Source organism: Pelophylax lessonae (genome assembly GCF_965119305.1).
Source record: "Pelophylax lessonae genome assembly, chromosome: 3".
In the NCBI taxonomy this organism is placed as follows: Eukaryota; Metazoa; Chordata; class Amphibia; order Anura; family Ranidae; genus Pelophylax; species Pelophylax lessonae.
The window spans coordinates 200,038,536-200,053,470 of NC_138770.1; the positions used below are offsets into that span (position 1 = coordinate 200,038,536).

General features: G+C 42.2%; 1 protein-coding gene across 1 annotated transcript in view; it reads right to left on the minus strand.

The window, feature by feature from the left end:
- Positions 1 to 7,299: 7,299 nt before the first annotated feature.
- Positions 7,300 to 14,935, minus strand: part of ING5 (inhibitor of growth family member 5) — a 42,940-nt gene continuing 35,304 nt past the window's right edge. The window contains exons 7-8 of the mRNA XM_082249992.1: positions 13,617 to 13,678; positions 7,300 to 7,636 (exon numbers count right to left, since the gene is read on the minus strand). Coding sequence (XP_082106118.1) covers positions 7,600 to 7,636; positions 13,617 to 13,678 — 99 coding nt within the window. The 3' untranslated portion in view covers positions 7,300 to 7,599. The remainder of the gene's footprint in view (positions 7,637 to 13,616; positions 13,679 to 14,935) is intronic.

Below are 14,935 nucleotides of genomic sequence, written 5' to 3' on the forward strand. Positions count from 1 at the left end.
TACTGTCTGCATAGTTCTCTAGAATCCAGAAACCATCTTTGTGCTCAAGACACATTAATATCTGTTTTAGCACACAAGTACATAACTAAAACAGGAGGAAGCAGATGAAAAGCAAGAAGGAAGGAAAAAATAAAAAAGAAGCGGGGGGCTCTTCTTGTGAGCCTGTGCTTCAAAATGATAAAAACACTTGAAGCTGAAAATGCATTATAAGAGATTGCACTAAAGGTCTTTTTTTGAGAAGGTCAGAGCATGGTGCAATGTGTAGAACCTATAACCACCCTTATGGTGACCCTACTGGTTTTATTAACTGCTGGGAGCCTATTTTGGGTTGCTTCACTGGGTGTCTTTATAGTAAATATTGGGAAGCAGCTAGCCTTCCTCGCGTAAAATAAAATTACAATTTGTTTTAATGTTCCTTTGGAGGGAGAACACTGGCCGTGCCTTTTTGGTCTGTTAAATATAGCATTGAAAGCAAGTTAAATATATTTGCTCAGCAAGTGCAAAAAAAAGCCTCTTGCTAAGGAGATGGCAATGCTGCACAGTATGCTTATCACTTTAGGATAGGATGCAAGTTAATCCCAGGATTATCAAGTTAAAAAAAAATGAAAAAAGAAACCTAGTGCAGCCACCACATCCAAGGACAACCTTTTTTTGCTTTATTTTAGATACACTTTATTAGTAGTGAGCCACCCTCAGAGTATATGCACTAAAAAAAAAAGCCAGTTTTGATCAAAACAGGCTTGATTGTTTTTTTATTACACTAATATGCAAGATTGGTTGCTATGGGCAAAAGCCATGCCTTCTCCCAAGTGCTTTGAAAAATTAGGCCAGTTGTTCCCAAATACTATGCTACAATCATCAAGAACCAAATTTTAAAGTGTTCAGTGAAGTCCTAACAAAGTGATTTCTTCTTTGTTAGAAGTTACTACATTTTGCACATTGCTCTTGGCCTAACTAAAGTGACCATGATAGTCAGCAGTTAGGACCTGAAACTTGAGAAGGCAAACTGCATAGCCATACCTTCTTCATTCTGCTCGGATTTTGTCACAATAGGATGTGATGCATTGCTAAACATAGGCAAAATTTTTTTTACAGTATGTACATTTACGGTGACTTCAGTAAAGATGCAGTGGGAAGCAGTTTACTCGCAACACAAGAGTCATCCTCCCCTACAACATTCATGAAAAGGCAGTGGATTATCACAATGAAAAGCAATAAAAAGGTTAATCTCTGTGTTCACACATTGAACTAATTTCAGATGATTACCTCTGTTGTATTTTCACTGAACTGTGGCTGATTTTAAACTGGACAATACAGGTACACCATACAGTGAGAGCAAAGCGGTTTTCCTGGTAATACAAAAATTACTATAAGCATGCATATATTCTAAATAATATAATAAATCATAGCTGCTATGCTGTGTTTTATAAAAGTAGTACAGCTCTTCTAACGGTTAACACAAAAGGTGTGGAAGTAGAATTTGGACTAGAAAAAATGACTTTTGTGACTAGACACCTCTTCTGTCACACAGAAATAATATATTCTACTATATAATCATATATATTAAAAGTATTTATTTCCATAGCGGATTTATATATATTTAAATATTTTTGGAAGATCTACAAACTTTTTTTTTATATAGAATATTGGGTTTGTTAACATTTGGAATAAAAGTGCATTTTTTAAAGATGCAGCTTGATGTCCTGAACATCCCTGCGCTCTGAACCATGTAGAGGGGAGCGCCATTTATCTCTCTGAGGGAACAGTGGTAACCACCACAATTAATACAACTGCATTGGATTTTCATAAAGAATTGCGGTTCTTCTTTTAAAAACCCAACTTAAACCAAATGCAGGTAAAAGCACAGAAAAATCAAATCATCTAAATGCAAACTTGCTTGGTTTTTCTTCCCCATATATTATTTGTATTTACGTGCAATGCTCCTTTAATTTTGACTATTCCATAAAGAGTCATTTCCCTTGCACATCATAGCCCTCTAATCTTCTGGGAGTGCCTAATGTCACTGCTGCCCAAATGACCTTTCCTCTACCCTTATTACATAGCCTTTTATGTAGTGCCAGGAAAAGAACGAAGGGGAGTGTCACTTAAGAGTCTGCTGACATTCAAGATGGCACCGCCTAGTAGCCGTTTCAAGGCTTTTGGGTGTCTACACAACGGGGGCTTTTACAGGTATAGAAACATGTAAAATACTTTTTATGCACATATAATCTTCTGAGAAAGCATAGGGAATACAGGGCTTCAAGATGTGTCCCTTAGAATATGCCTTGTTGCCCACATATGAGAACTACTGAAGTTATAGGTTACAAAAATACATTGCTACATTACTGAGCATTTGGAGCTTTGTGAGACAAAAAAAGTTATAATCTGACTTATCCCTCCGTCTATGATATAATATGGCTTGCCAGTATTCTGGGATGGTAATCATTAACGTCAGGCACAACAGTGTGTGCAACTCATGGCTGTGCAGCCACCCCAAAAATCAACTGGCAGCACTAAAAAAAAAAAAAAATTATTAAACATCTATGCAACAAGTCCTAAAAATTCATATATTAAAGTTCTTCATTCAGTAGGATTCTCTCAGTAACATCACATTTATACATATAATCAGATCTCCATATAGTTATACTTCATTTTTTATGTATTTACATATACAAGTAAAAACGGACACTTTAAACTTTAAAAGGGCAATTCAACCTAAACCCCAGCAGCAGATAGAATTATTTGATGATCTGTAGAATCAAAACATAATCTTGTTTATTATCTATCTCTATATATATATATATATATATTTTTTTTTTTTGTTTAAAATAGGTTTTGAATTGGATTTGTTTTAAGTATTCTTTGGCTCCAAGTCTCTATAGTTAACTATACCAAGTTGTGATCATCTACTTCTGTTATAATTGCACCATAACTTAAGAGACACTGTTATGCCATTTAGCTCCCATTCACAGAGCCGATTTGACATGTCAAATCGCATGCCAAATCAGAGCCTATTGTCCGCAACGGCATCGTCCGAATAGGTGCGAAGCCGCACTGGATTCCCAAAAGTATTTTCTGCACTACTTTTGGCAACTTCGGGGGCGATTTCAATAGACCTCTCTGTAGGAACCCGCACAGCTGTCAAAATCACCCTCGAGCTTGCACCGACATGCGGGTTTGAAATTGTGCGAGTTCAGCTGAACGTGTATGATTTCAAACCCGCCCTCAATGTGAACGAGGGTTTAAGGTTCAGTATGCATATTTTTGACACTGTTAAAATATGCATTTTATTGCTTTCTGGTCTAGTTTTAACATATAAGCACTGAAAGAAAACAAGCAGTGCTTAGGCTCTACAGAGCAGGTATACTGCCCAGCAGAGCTAGTTCAACAATAGCAGCACACATCACTTGTTTTTTCTTGTGCCATGGGTTTACAATCCGACACAGTTATATGACCATGTACCCACAACACTATTATGATATTATGACAGATATTTTTGGCTTTAACTGGATAATTATAAAGCCTTCTACACACAATGAGAACATCTGACGAATTATCATCCATTTTTTTTTTTTTTGCATGCTAGTCTCATATCGAAAAACCAATAGGTTACTAAAGTGGGCAAAATTATCGTACAACAGAATACAACTTCGGAAGTAACGTAATGTGTGTCTTTTATTTTCGGACAAATGCGGTACTGATTAAATGAAAATCGTTCAGACTGGTATCATACGAGAACACTTTTTGTGTTGGTCCCTTCGGATAATTTTGCATGAACTATCGCGATTGGCTTTGGAAAGCTGAGACCAACGATCATATTACCGTACGATAGCTTTGAAAGCAGTGATTTTCGTCAGATTTTCTCATCATGTGTAATAGGCACAAGAAGAGTATACTAAACAACTTACCAAGAATCAATAAAAAGGCTGTTACATGTAAGGGTATGGTAACTGTACACTGTCAAAACTAAACTTTAAACATGTTAGGCTGACAGCTTGCCTTTAAAATGAATTCATACACAAAACTCCACAAAATGAATCTTAAGATGAGAACATAACATGGATGTTTCATAGAACAGGTGGAATGAATACACCTTTTCCAAAACAGATTTTTATAGCAAATTAAAAAATGTAAAGCACAACTCCAACCAAAACTCCCCCCCCCCCCCCCATTTATTAGTTTTGGACAACAGAAAAGGATTCAAATCTCTGACAGGCTTTATTGTGGTTTCTGTAACCATTAGGAAGATTTCCCCTCTTCCTGCACAGCCATCAGAACAGAATATGTGTAAACTCTCTCCAATAGGGTAATGGGGAGCAAAGAACACTCACAAATGGAGTGGTGATTGTAGAGTAGCTTTTTCAGGTTTTTGTTGCTGTATTTGTCCTTGCTGGGATGATCTCCTAATTTCCTGTTTGGTCGCCAAAACAGAAAATTATGTGACATCTCATGCAAGGGGACACAGATGACAAAGAAAATCCGACAGAGGCTATAATCCTTCCTCATGTTAGCCAAAACAAGTTTTAGATGGTGTTGGGCTTTAACATAATTTCTTGTTGCAGTGAAAACTTTTTAAAATGATGGTTTATATTAAAAGGACAACTGTACTTTAAAAGTGAAAGAAAAGTATGCTGAAAACTTTCAATAAAAATAATTGAAAAGAAAAGTGAAAGAAAAGCCTAAATATAACCATTTTTAAAAAGGTTCCCCCTCTATCCTTTACCTAACCCAACTTGTAAAACATAATCCGCCCTGGTAACATGATCTCACAGCTCTGGCTCCCCTGTGTCAGCGAGTGGCTGCTGCAGGAGAAAAAAGAGGGAGCACCGGCTGGGCCATGGAAGCCTATCAATGTCACAGCTCCCAGAATTCCTAGCCATTTAAGACCGACCGGAGAGGATAAAAAAAAAAAAGAGTATTTTTTTACTTAACACAGGTTTGGCAGGATAGAAATAGAGGGGGGGGGGGGGTTAAAATAATAATTAGACAAGCATTTCTTCCACTTTAAAATAAAATGAGAAATTTGCAACATGCAAACAAGGTTTTAGCAAAAGGGGTAAATCTAAAAAAAGTACCTCCTAGAAGATCAACTTCAACCTACTTCCCAAGTAGCCTGCCAGGCACCCCCCCTTCCCCCGTTTTCTTTTTAACAAAATGATGTTAAGGCTGCACATTCACACAGACCGGGGAAATAAACTGGATCTTAAGATTAGCAGTACCTGCTTAGATTTACATTTTTGAAAACATATAATTGAATGTACAGTACAATGGTCATTCAATGAATATGTGGCTTTTTTTTTTGCAATCCTAAAAATTTCAGCACATTGCATACATTCACATTATTAACACCTTTGTACACCGAAACAGGGAAATTGGAACGGATGACTCAGTTCTTAAAGTGGAACTTTATGATAGATATTGAAAATGGGCAGACAGGCATGATTTTTTTAATGCAGAGGAGACATGCTTTGTCTCTTTTGCATTAAAGTTACCCACCTGCCGGTCCGCCCTGTACACCTCACAAATTCGGCAATGCTGAAGCTCATGGAACTCCCACGCACATATAGGAGGGACATCATCTCAGTCGGCCAATGACAGCAGCTAGCAATCGAGACTTGGAAGCCGGCTGCCCGAAGATGTCAGCGGCTGGATTAAAATAGAGTATAGTTGGCCAAAAGTGTATCTAAAAGGCAGCAGTGCTAAATAACCAGTGTTAGCCTTCAAAACAATCCCAGTGGTGACCCATGGATCCTAGGCTCAGGCCATACTTGCAGACAATAGGATTTTTATACTCGCGGTAAAAAAAAAAAATATTTTTGGAGAACACGAAGTGTCGGACAGCCAGCAAACTATATTCCCTTCTACTACCAGCATGCCTCAATTTGGTAGCAAAGCAGTAGCAAAAGCAGGATTATAAACACAGATGTAAAAGTGTTCTTGTTCAGTTGTTCACACATACAAATATTTTCCTGGTGTTATATGAACCTTAAGCTCTATATTTCAGTAACAAGAATGGATGAAATATTGAGTTCCATATGGCTCTTTACAAGCAAGAGCAGCAGCAGGTTTGATTATTGACGCTAAATTGTGGGAAAGTGTGGAGAGGATGATGTCAGCACTGAGTCTTCAGAGACGGAAAAATCTGAGCGCTCTGTGGCTAACTTGTAACCAGAATAGGGTCTGGAAAGCACCCTACATGGAACCCAGTGCCCGGAGGTCAGTTCTAGGCTATCCCTGCAATGTCCAGTCCATTGGGGTGTGAAAGCAGCACTCCAACAGAATGGTTGAGATGGCCAGGCCAGATAGCTGCAATCAAAAATATACCAGCTCTCGCAGCTATGTAAAGAGTCTTGATTAAAATAAAAAAAATGGTGCTAGTAAAAGATAGGCCAGACATCTATCCTCCTAGGACACTAGCTAAAAAATGAGGCATGCTGATAGTAGGAAGGTCATCCTGGTCTGCCCTACAGTTTGTTTGCTCTTGTCCAATCCTTCTGCAGGCAGCAGTGTAACCCAAAAGTAAAAAACCTTATGTGCCCCTAAAATGAGAAAAAATGGCTTTTGCCCAAGTTGCCCATAGGAATAAATGGCACCAATGCAATGTGAACCTATTCTCATTCAGCTGGTAAATGGCCATTGAATTTCTGGTACAAAACACTTAAATCACAAAAAGGTAAGGCCTAATGTTGACAGAGGCATGGCTTAATCTCAAATTTGAAGCAGAAGTTGAGGAGTCATATAAAGCCTTAATCTAAGACTCATGGGACTCTACAGGGACAAATTAGAAGACAGAAGACTTCCAACATTTCAGATGTTACATTACAATTATTTAGGTGAGGTTCACTTTAAAGCATATCTTCAAGCTAGACACGTTTCATCAGTAAATCAACACATGACTGTTTACAAGGGGTCTGCTGGAGGTAGGGACCACTTTGTGTTCCTAAAGTGTGGAATCCTAATAAAAACAGGGACTAGAGAGGTGCACCTTAGAAATTATATGAGTGCACTATACTCTTCCTTAGGATTCAGTCTGTATGGCTGGCCATACATGTTCAACTTTTTTTGTACACTTTGTTAGATTTACCACAAACCACATAATATGAGGTCAAAGCTAAACAACACTTTCACTTGTATCTAATTAGGCAGGCCTTTGTACTACATAGTTGAAGGTAAATTTCAAGAAAATTGTTCAGAAAATTGTATTGTGTATGGCCAGCCTTATCAACCAAGTTGCATGAGTAACAACCATCTTATCTTTTACATAAAGGGGGGATTGGGATGAGAAAAAAAGTGTACACTAAGTTAGCTTAGCCCATCCAGTATCATAAATTGATGTAAAAACATTGTTTGGGGAAGAATAAAAATGGGGTATAATTCTGACACACTGTATGTAAAATGAAACTTGTACAAACAACAGTACCAATCCCAAAGTGCAATCAATACTCTCCCCCCAAAATAATAGTTGTATAGAAACACAACCTGACTTGCTGCCTTCTGCTTTTGAAAGGAAGCAGCCCAGTAGCAAGACAAATGGCAGGGGTGATACATGAAACATAACACAAAAGTAGACAAATTTATTAACAGATATAAGTGCTGTAATCATTTCCTCCGTTCCTGGGTACAGCGGGGACAGAACCTAGAAATGAAAAATGTATATATTGTTAAGCTTTCCAGATATACACTTTAATTTTTAAATAAAAACTTTACACACACACACACACACACACACACACACACATACACACACTTAAAAGAGTAGGTTCAAAGCCCCTCATCTCCCCTTTCCGAGGTACAATGCCTCAATCACACATTTAAAGTTTGCCAGTATAACATGTTACCCCTATATTCAGGGTGTAACATGTTATGAATGTGCCGGCAGCACATGTGGCAGCATGTTCGGCTGTCCAGGGCTCCATTTACAGTCCTCTGTGAATGGAAGATTACAATGTTCGGCAGTCTTTGCGACTGTCGGCTTGTAGTTTTCAATGAACTACCACGGCCTGTGAAAGTTCATTAAGTCTTCCTTTTAGAATGAATCAGGTTCCTGGTACAAGGTAGGAGCAAGCCAATACATGGACTGATCTGCATGGCATTGGCAACCTGCTGTTCCCTGGTAGAACGCTTTACAAGCTCCCAAAACAAAAACATTTTAAATGCTTTTTTTTTTGCAGGTAAAATGTGCATGTGATATTTTTGATTTTGGTCTTACCGTAAAACCCTTTTCTCTGATGTTCATTGACAGACACAGCTCCAAAATCTTCTTAACCATTGGGTTACGCTGCCCCCTACAGGAGGACACTAGGCAGGAAAAAGCTTTACCACGCCTATGGGGCAGTCCAAGGGGATATACTCCCACACTCTGCTCTAGGCATTCAGTTTTGTTGCAAGCAGTGTCAGAAGAAAAATAACCTAATTCAATAGAGGGGTGGGTGCTCTGTCCGTCAATGAACATCAGAGAAAAAGATTTTACAGTAAGACAAAAATCCAATTTTCTCTTTAGTTCATTGGCAGACCATTGGGACTTCCCAAGCAGTGTCAAACATGAGGGTGTGGGAAAAAATACAGCAGAAAATGATTCCAAAAAGGCTAAACCTAGCCAAGCAGCTAACAAGGAGCTCAACCAGGAACAACTGGAGCTCACCTGAAAACAATACACCCTCAAAGAGGACCAGGTTCTCTCAAACAGCGGCCTGCAAAACCTTGTGGCCAAAAGCAGCATCCGCAGATGCCAGTACATCCACTTTATAAAACTTTGTTAAAGTTTGCACAGATGACCAGGTGGCCGCCTTCCAAAACTTTATCACCGACACCTGATGGCGGAAAGCTCAAGAGGCACTAAGCTCCCACGTAGAAAGCATCCTAACAGGGAACGGAGGAACCTGACCCTTGAAGGAAAAGGGACTGCACCACCGTCTGTCTTGTCCATCTGGAAATGGTAACAGCAGATGCGACCAACCCCTACGAGGTCCCTCCGTAAGGACAAACAGTAAGGCTGATTTACTAAACGACTTGGTTACTGCAAGTTACACCCTGAGCGCCCGACCCACATCCAGAGAGTGCAAGGCAATCCCCCTAGGATCTTTAGACTTAGGACACAAAGAAGGCAAAATAATGTCTTCATTCAGATGAAAACCAGAAACAACCTTAAGAAGGAAAGACTGGCAAGGGCGAAGCACCACTATCTCTGTGATTCACCAGGTAAGGTGAACAACAAGACAAAGCACCCAGCTCCCGACAACCAACGTGCAGCAGTAATAGCCCCCAAGAAGGCTACCTCCTGGGACAATGTAAGCAGAGGAAGCTCGCAAATATTTTTGAAAGGCAGTTACTTGACAGCACCAAATTGAGATCCCATGGAGGCAACGAAGACCGAACTGGGGGAGCCAAGTGGCAAACCCCTGAATAAAAGGATCGAGCCAAAGAATGCATAGCCAAAAGGATGGTAAAATAAGACTGGCAAGGTTGAAAACCTGGCCCTTGACGGTACCCAAGGCCTGGCGCTGCCCAACACCTCGTTGGAGGAATGCCAAAATCTGTTCACTGAAAAGGGAACAGGGACGTCCCCCAAAAGACTCATACCACGCAATATACGTCTTCTAGGCGCAATGGTAAATCTTCCTAGAGATTTTAAAGCCTTTAACAGCGTTGGAATCACCGATCCAGACAACCCCCTATCCTTCAGCACCTGGCTTAAAAAAGCCAAACCATTAAAGCCAACAACTGTAAAGCAGGATGGAAGATTGTCCCTTGGGCCAATAGATCTTCTGAGAGGAAGTCTCCAAAGGGGCATTGGCGACCGGCTGTACCAGATCGGCATACCAAGACCAGCAAGGCCAGTCTGGAGTAACTAGCATGACCAGATCCCGTCTGCCTTGATCCTTCCCAGAAGACTCGGCAGAAGTTTTAGCAGGGGAAAGGTGTGTATCAGATGATACTGTCCCCAAGGAGCCACCAGGGCATCTGTCGCGTCAGCCAGAGGATCCAGAGACCTTGCCTCAATTCTATGAACCTTCCTTTTGAGATGAGAGGCCAACAGGTTCACTGCGGAAGTTCCCCATCAGAGATACAGCTGAACTTTAGAATACCGACTACCTCCCGAGCCGCCAGGACACTTGTTCCCCCTTGATGATTGACATACACCACAGCCGTGGCATTGTCCCATTGAATCATTACCGGGCACCCCTAAAGGCTATTTGTCCAATGAGCCAGACAAATCTTATCGCCCAAAGTTCCAGTATATTTATCAGTAGTCTTGATTCCTCCTTGAGCTTATCCGTGCCCAAAAGCCTCGGACAGGCTGGCAACCGTGGAGACCACTGTCCAGTACAGGGGAAGGAAGGATTTGCGCTGTCGAAGCACTGGAGAGCGAAGCCACCATATCAGGGACCCTCTCGTAACCAGGCTCAACAGGATCCGATTGTCCAGAGACTATGGATTCTTGTCCCACTTGGAAGAATCCTTCTTTCAAAGGTCTTAAGTAGAATACTGTGTAAACAGAATCGCCTCAAAAAAAGGTAGTCACCATCAGGCACAGCACCTGTATTCAAGTCCAGAAAGATAACCGACTGCTGGACAACAGAAGCAAAAACGCATCCTGCAGCTTTTGGAGTTTTTTCCCCTGGAAAAATAAACCCTGGCTGAAGCCGAGTCCAGACCCAGATAGTCCAACTTGGTGGACGGAACCAGCGCAGAGATTTTTGGAAGTTTAATTTCCAACCGAACTCCTACAGAGTCCATACAGTAATTTCTAGGGTGTACTTTGAAGCAGTCGGAGACTCTGCTCGCAGAAGAACAGCGTCCATGTACCCAGTACCGCAATCCCCCTGCTGCCGCTACAATCCCAACACCGGGGGCCAACACGAGTAGCTGAGGCGAGACCAAACGGTAATGCCATGAATGGATAACGCTCTTCGCCCACAGCAAAAAGGAAATGCTGATGACTAACATATATTGGAATATAAAAAGGCAAGCGCCCCTTTGATGTGGGGATGCCACTACCGCACAAATGAACTCCATTCGGAACTTCTGTACCCTGACAAGGCAGTTCAAACCCCTGAGGTCCAGGATTGGACGTAGCGTGCCTTCCTTCCTGGGAACTGTAAACGAGTTGACTAGAAACCTTGAAAACGTCCGATTTTGGAACCAGAACAATCACCACTTGTAGTAGAAAGTCTTCCACCGCCCGAAGAGACCCCCCAGGCAGTCTGGGGACAAATGCAGAGTGGAAGGAAAGAACCTCACTGGAGCATAAGACTGAAACTCAAACTTGTAGCCGGACGGAACCAGCTCGTGGACCCCTGTCTTGAAATCAGGGTGGTCCATGGGTTCAAAAAGAAGCAAAGACGTCTCCCCACCTCAGACACGGGTGAGGGTGCCCCTTCAGGCAGAAGAGGGCATGTCTGCAAGAACCCGTTTTGGGCTTACCAGGCCAGGTCCTCTTGGAACCTCCAGAGGAGGTCCTGACATTTAGATCCTTTGTCTTGAGAATGAGTGACGAAAAGGCCGCATATGAACCAAGAAAAAAAAAAAGGGCCCACGTCTGCAGCGAGACTCCTTGCCCCTGGCAGTCTGTGGAAGAAGAGTAGAGTACTCTTCCTCCCTGTAAGACCCATAATGACATCATCCATAATGCACTGAAGGACCACTGCTGTCACGGACAGCCTAGAAACTAAAGGAGCCACATCCAGAGAGGCATCACAGACAAACTGCAACCCCTGGACCAACTGGTCCGCAAGGGCAGGTGGAAGCTGTTCCCCCTCTAGATCCTGGCGCAAAAGCTTGCCCACTCCGTTCAAGTCCGGCGTCCACCCTAAAAAACCACCAGAGGTGAGGGGGGGGGGGGGGGGGACACGACTTACCACATCATAGAACCGGATAAGGGGAACCGCTCGGGGCAGACCACCGCACCATTGGAATGGGGGTGCTACGGGCCAAGAGGCACGCTGCGACTCTGGCCGGGACCAGGTCGTACGCGCCCTTGCGAGGAATTTAACTTGCAGGCCAGCCCCTGTCCAGTAGGGCTATGTCGCAGCTGACCTAGCGGGGAGCTGAGGCCTGCGCGAGCTCGCTGGGTGGACTGGGGAGACCTTAAGGATCTAGAATATTAATCGGTTGATTGTAGTTCTTACAGGAACAGAAAATAATAAAAAGGAGGAAAAAATTCCATTTAAAAAAGGAAAAAAATTAAAATGCTAGAACCTGAGATCCCAGCAAGGAACTAGATCCTTACTCCTGACTAGGCAGAAAAAAACTGAATGCCTATAGCAGAGTGTGAGAGTATATGCCCTGTGACTGCCCCATAGATGTGGTAAAGCTTGTTACTGCCTAGTGTCCTACTCCTGTAGGGGGCAGCATAACCCAATGGTTAAGAGGAAGATTCTGGAGCTGTGTCCATCAATGAACGAAAGAGATTTTTTTTTTTAAAGTGAACTTATTCAAGTCAATTGGGGCACAGCGGATGCACAGACAGCCGCTGGTAACAATGTGACATCTGTTAGGGTGCATGGCCCTAAACGCACCCAGGGTGCCATGTACCCACACGTGAACGAATGTCACATTGGGAGCAGTGGCTGTGTCCAATCAAACACCACATGATGTCCCAATGGACTTGAATGGGACTACCCACATGGCAATGCACAGAACACCTGTGCATCCACGTGTGGGTAAACACAATTGTCACACAGGGCACGGGTGCATACACTGTGTGTAAACAAGGCCTAAAACTTACCTCTGATCAGCCTATCCCTGGGTCTCCCTGCTGACAGCCTATCCCTGGGTCTCCCTGCTGACAGCCTACCACAAGGCCAAGTATTACTGTCAGTTTTGTAGGTCTACAGACACTATGGTGGTTATAAGAATAGATGTGCAATACCTGATCTAGTAAAAAGTGCAGCAGTGGGACCAAGGGATTGGCTGATTTGTGGGGCAGGAGGGTTGAGAACGCTGCAAAAGTAAAGTAGTAAAGCGCCTAAAAACTTAAGTGCACTAAACTTCACAAACGAATGTTCAAAGGGTGGTGAGCAGATACTAAAAATAGTAAGTATCTGACAAATCAAAAGGTAACATACTGCTCCAGGTGTCGGTCCTTCAGTTACATCTCCCCCATGCAAAAAAGGGTGCTGGCTCTGAATTCAAAGACTGTGAGAGTGGAAAGATCTGGACAGCCACACTCCAATGCAAACACCTTTATTAGGTTTAAAAACTGTCCATACAGCAACAGAAGATATGGGAATCAGCAGCAGCTGATGCGTTTCACACCTTTACTGGTGCTTAATCATAGCTGTCCGGCTATGATTACGCACCAGTAAAAGGTGTGGAAAGTGTCAATTACTGCCGATTCCTGTATCTTCTGTTGCTGTATGGACAGTTTTTAAACCCAATAAAAAAAAAGGTGTTTTCTTTGGAGTGTGGCTGTCCAGATGTTTCCATTCTCACAATCTGACAAATCAAGAACTGGGAGCTTTAAAGTTTTAATGTCATTAGCAATTATTAGATACATACTGTAGGTATCTAGTCACAGGCAATTGACAGGAATCTATACTCTTGACCAAGTGATTGGAAGTGGATTTTTAACTCTCCCTTTCCCATACAAAATTAATAAAAAATTTAGTACACACCATTTTCCTTTGGGTTTAGTGGTGAGGTCCACACATGCAAAATGAAACCACTCTATGGGACACTAGGAGGAAAAAAAATAATAATAATAATAATAATAATTTCCTGGTTGTACTTCACAAAATAACAGATTATGAAATCACAAAAAAGCCACTCCACTGTAATTTTATAAAGCGGAAGTAAAGCCTTATACCTTAAATTCTCCCCTGCAATCAATATGAGCGTCGTTCCGCATTAGGTGTCAAATGTATAAAAAAAAAAAAAAAAAAAAAAAAAACCTGGATTTTTGTCTTACCGTAAAATCCTTTTCTCTGATGTTCACAGCTCCAGAATCTTCTTGACCATTGGGTTATGCTGTCCCCTACAAGAGTATGACACTAGGCAGGAAAAAGCTTTAAAAACACGCCTATGGGGCAGTCCCAGGGGGTATACTCCCACACTCTGCGCTAGGCATTCAGTTTTGTTGCAAGCAGTGTCAGAAGAAAAATAACCCAACTCAATAGAGGGGTGGGTGCTGTGTCCGTCAATGAATGTCAGAGAAAAGGATTTTTCGGTAAGACAAAAATCCAATTTTCTCTTTCGTTCATTAACTGACACAGCTCCAAAATCTTCTTGGCCATTGGGACATCCCAAAGTGTCAAACATGAGGGGTGAGAAAAAACACAGCAGAAAAAAATCCCACAAAAAGCTAAACCTAGCCAAGCAGGTAACATGGAGCTCAACCAAGAACAACTGGAGCACATATGAAAACAATACACCCTCAAAGAGGACAAGGTCCTCTTAAACAGTGGCCTGCAAAACCTTGCGGCCAAAAGCAGCATCCGTAGATGCCAGTACATCCACTTTAAAAAATTGTGAAATTGTGCACAGACGACCAGGTGGCCTCCTTGTAAACCTGCGCCACTGACGCCTGATGGTGGAAGGCCCAGAAGGCACTAAGCGCCAGTGTAGAATGCGCCTGACCCTTGAGTGAATAGGCCTGTACTACAGTCTGTCTGATCCATCTGGAAATAGTTGCAGCAAGCGGGGCCAACCCCTTGCGAGGTCCAGCTGCAAGAACAAAAAGGGAGTCTGATTTCCTAAATGACTCGATTGCCGCCAAGTACACCCTGATTGACCGAACCACACCAAGGGAATGCAGAGCAATCTCCTTAGGATGCTTAGGCTTAGGACACAAGGAGGGCAACACAATGTCTTCATTCAGATGGACAACCTTCAGGAAAGAATGACTGACAAGGACGAAGCACCACTTTATCTCTGTGAACCCCCAAATAAGGTGAACGACAAGACAAAGACAGTCAGCTCCTTCACTCGGCGTGCA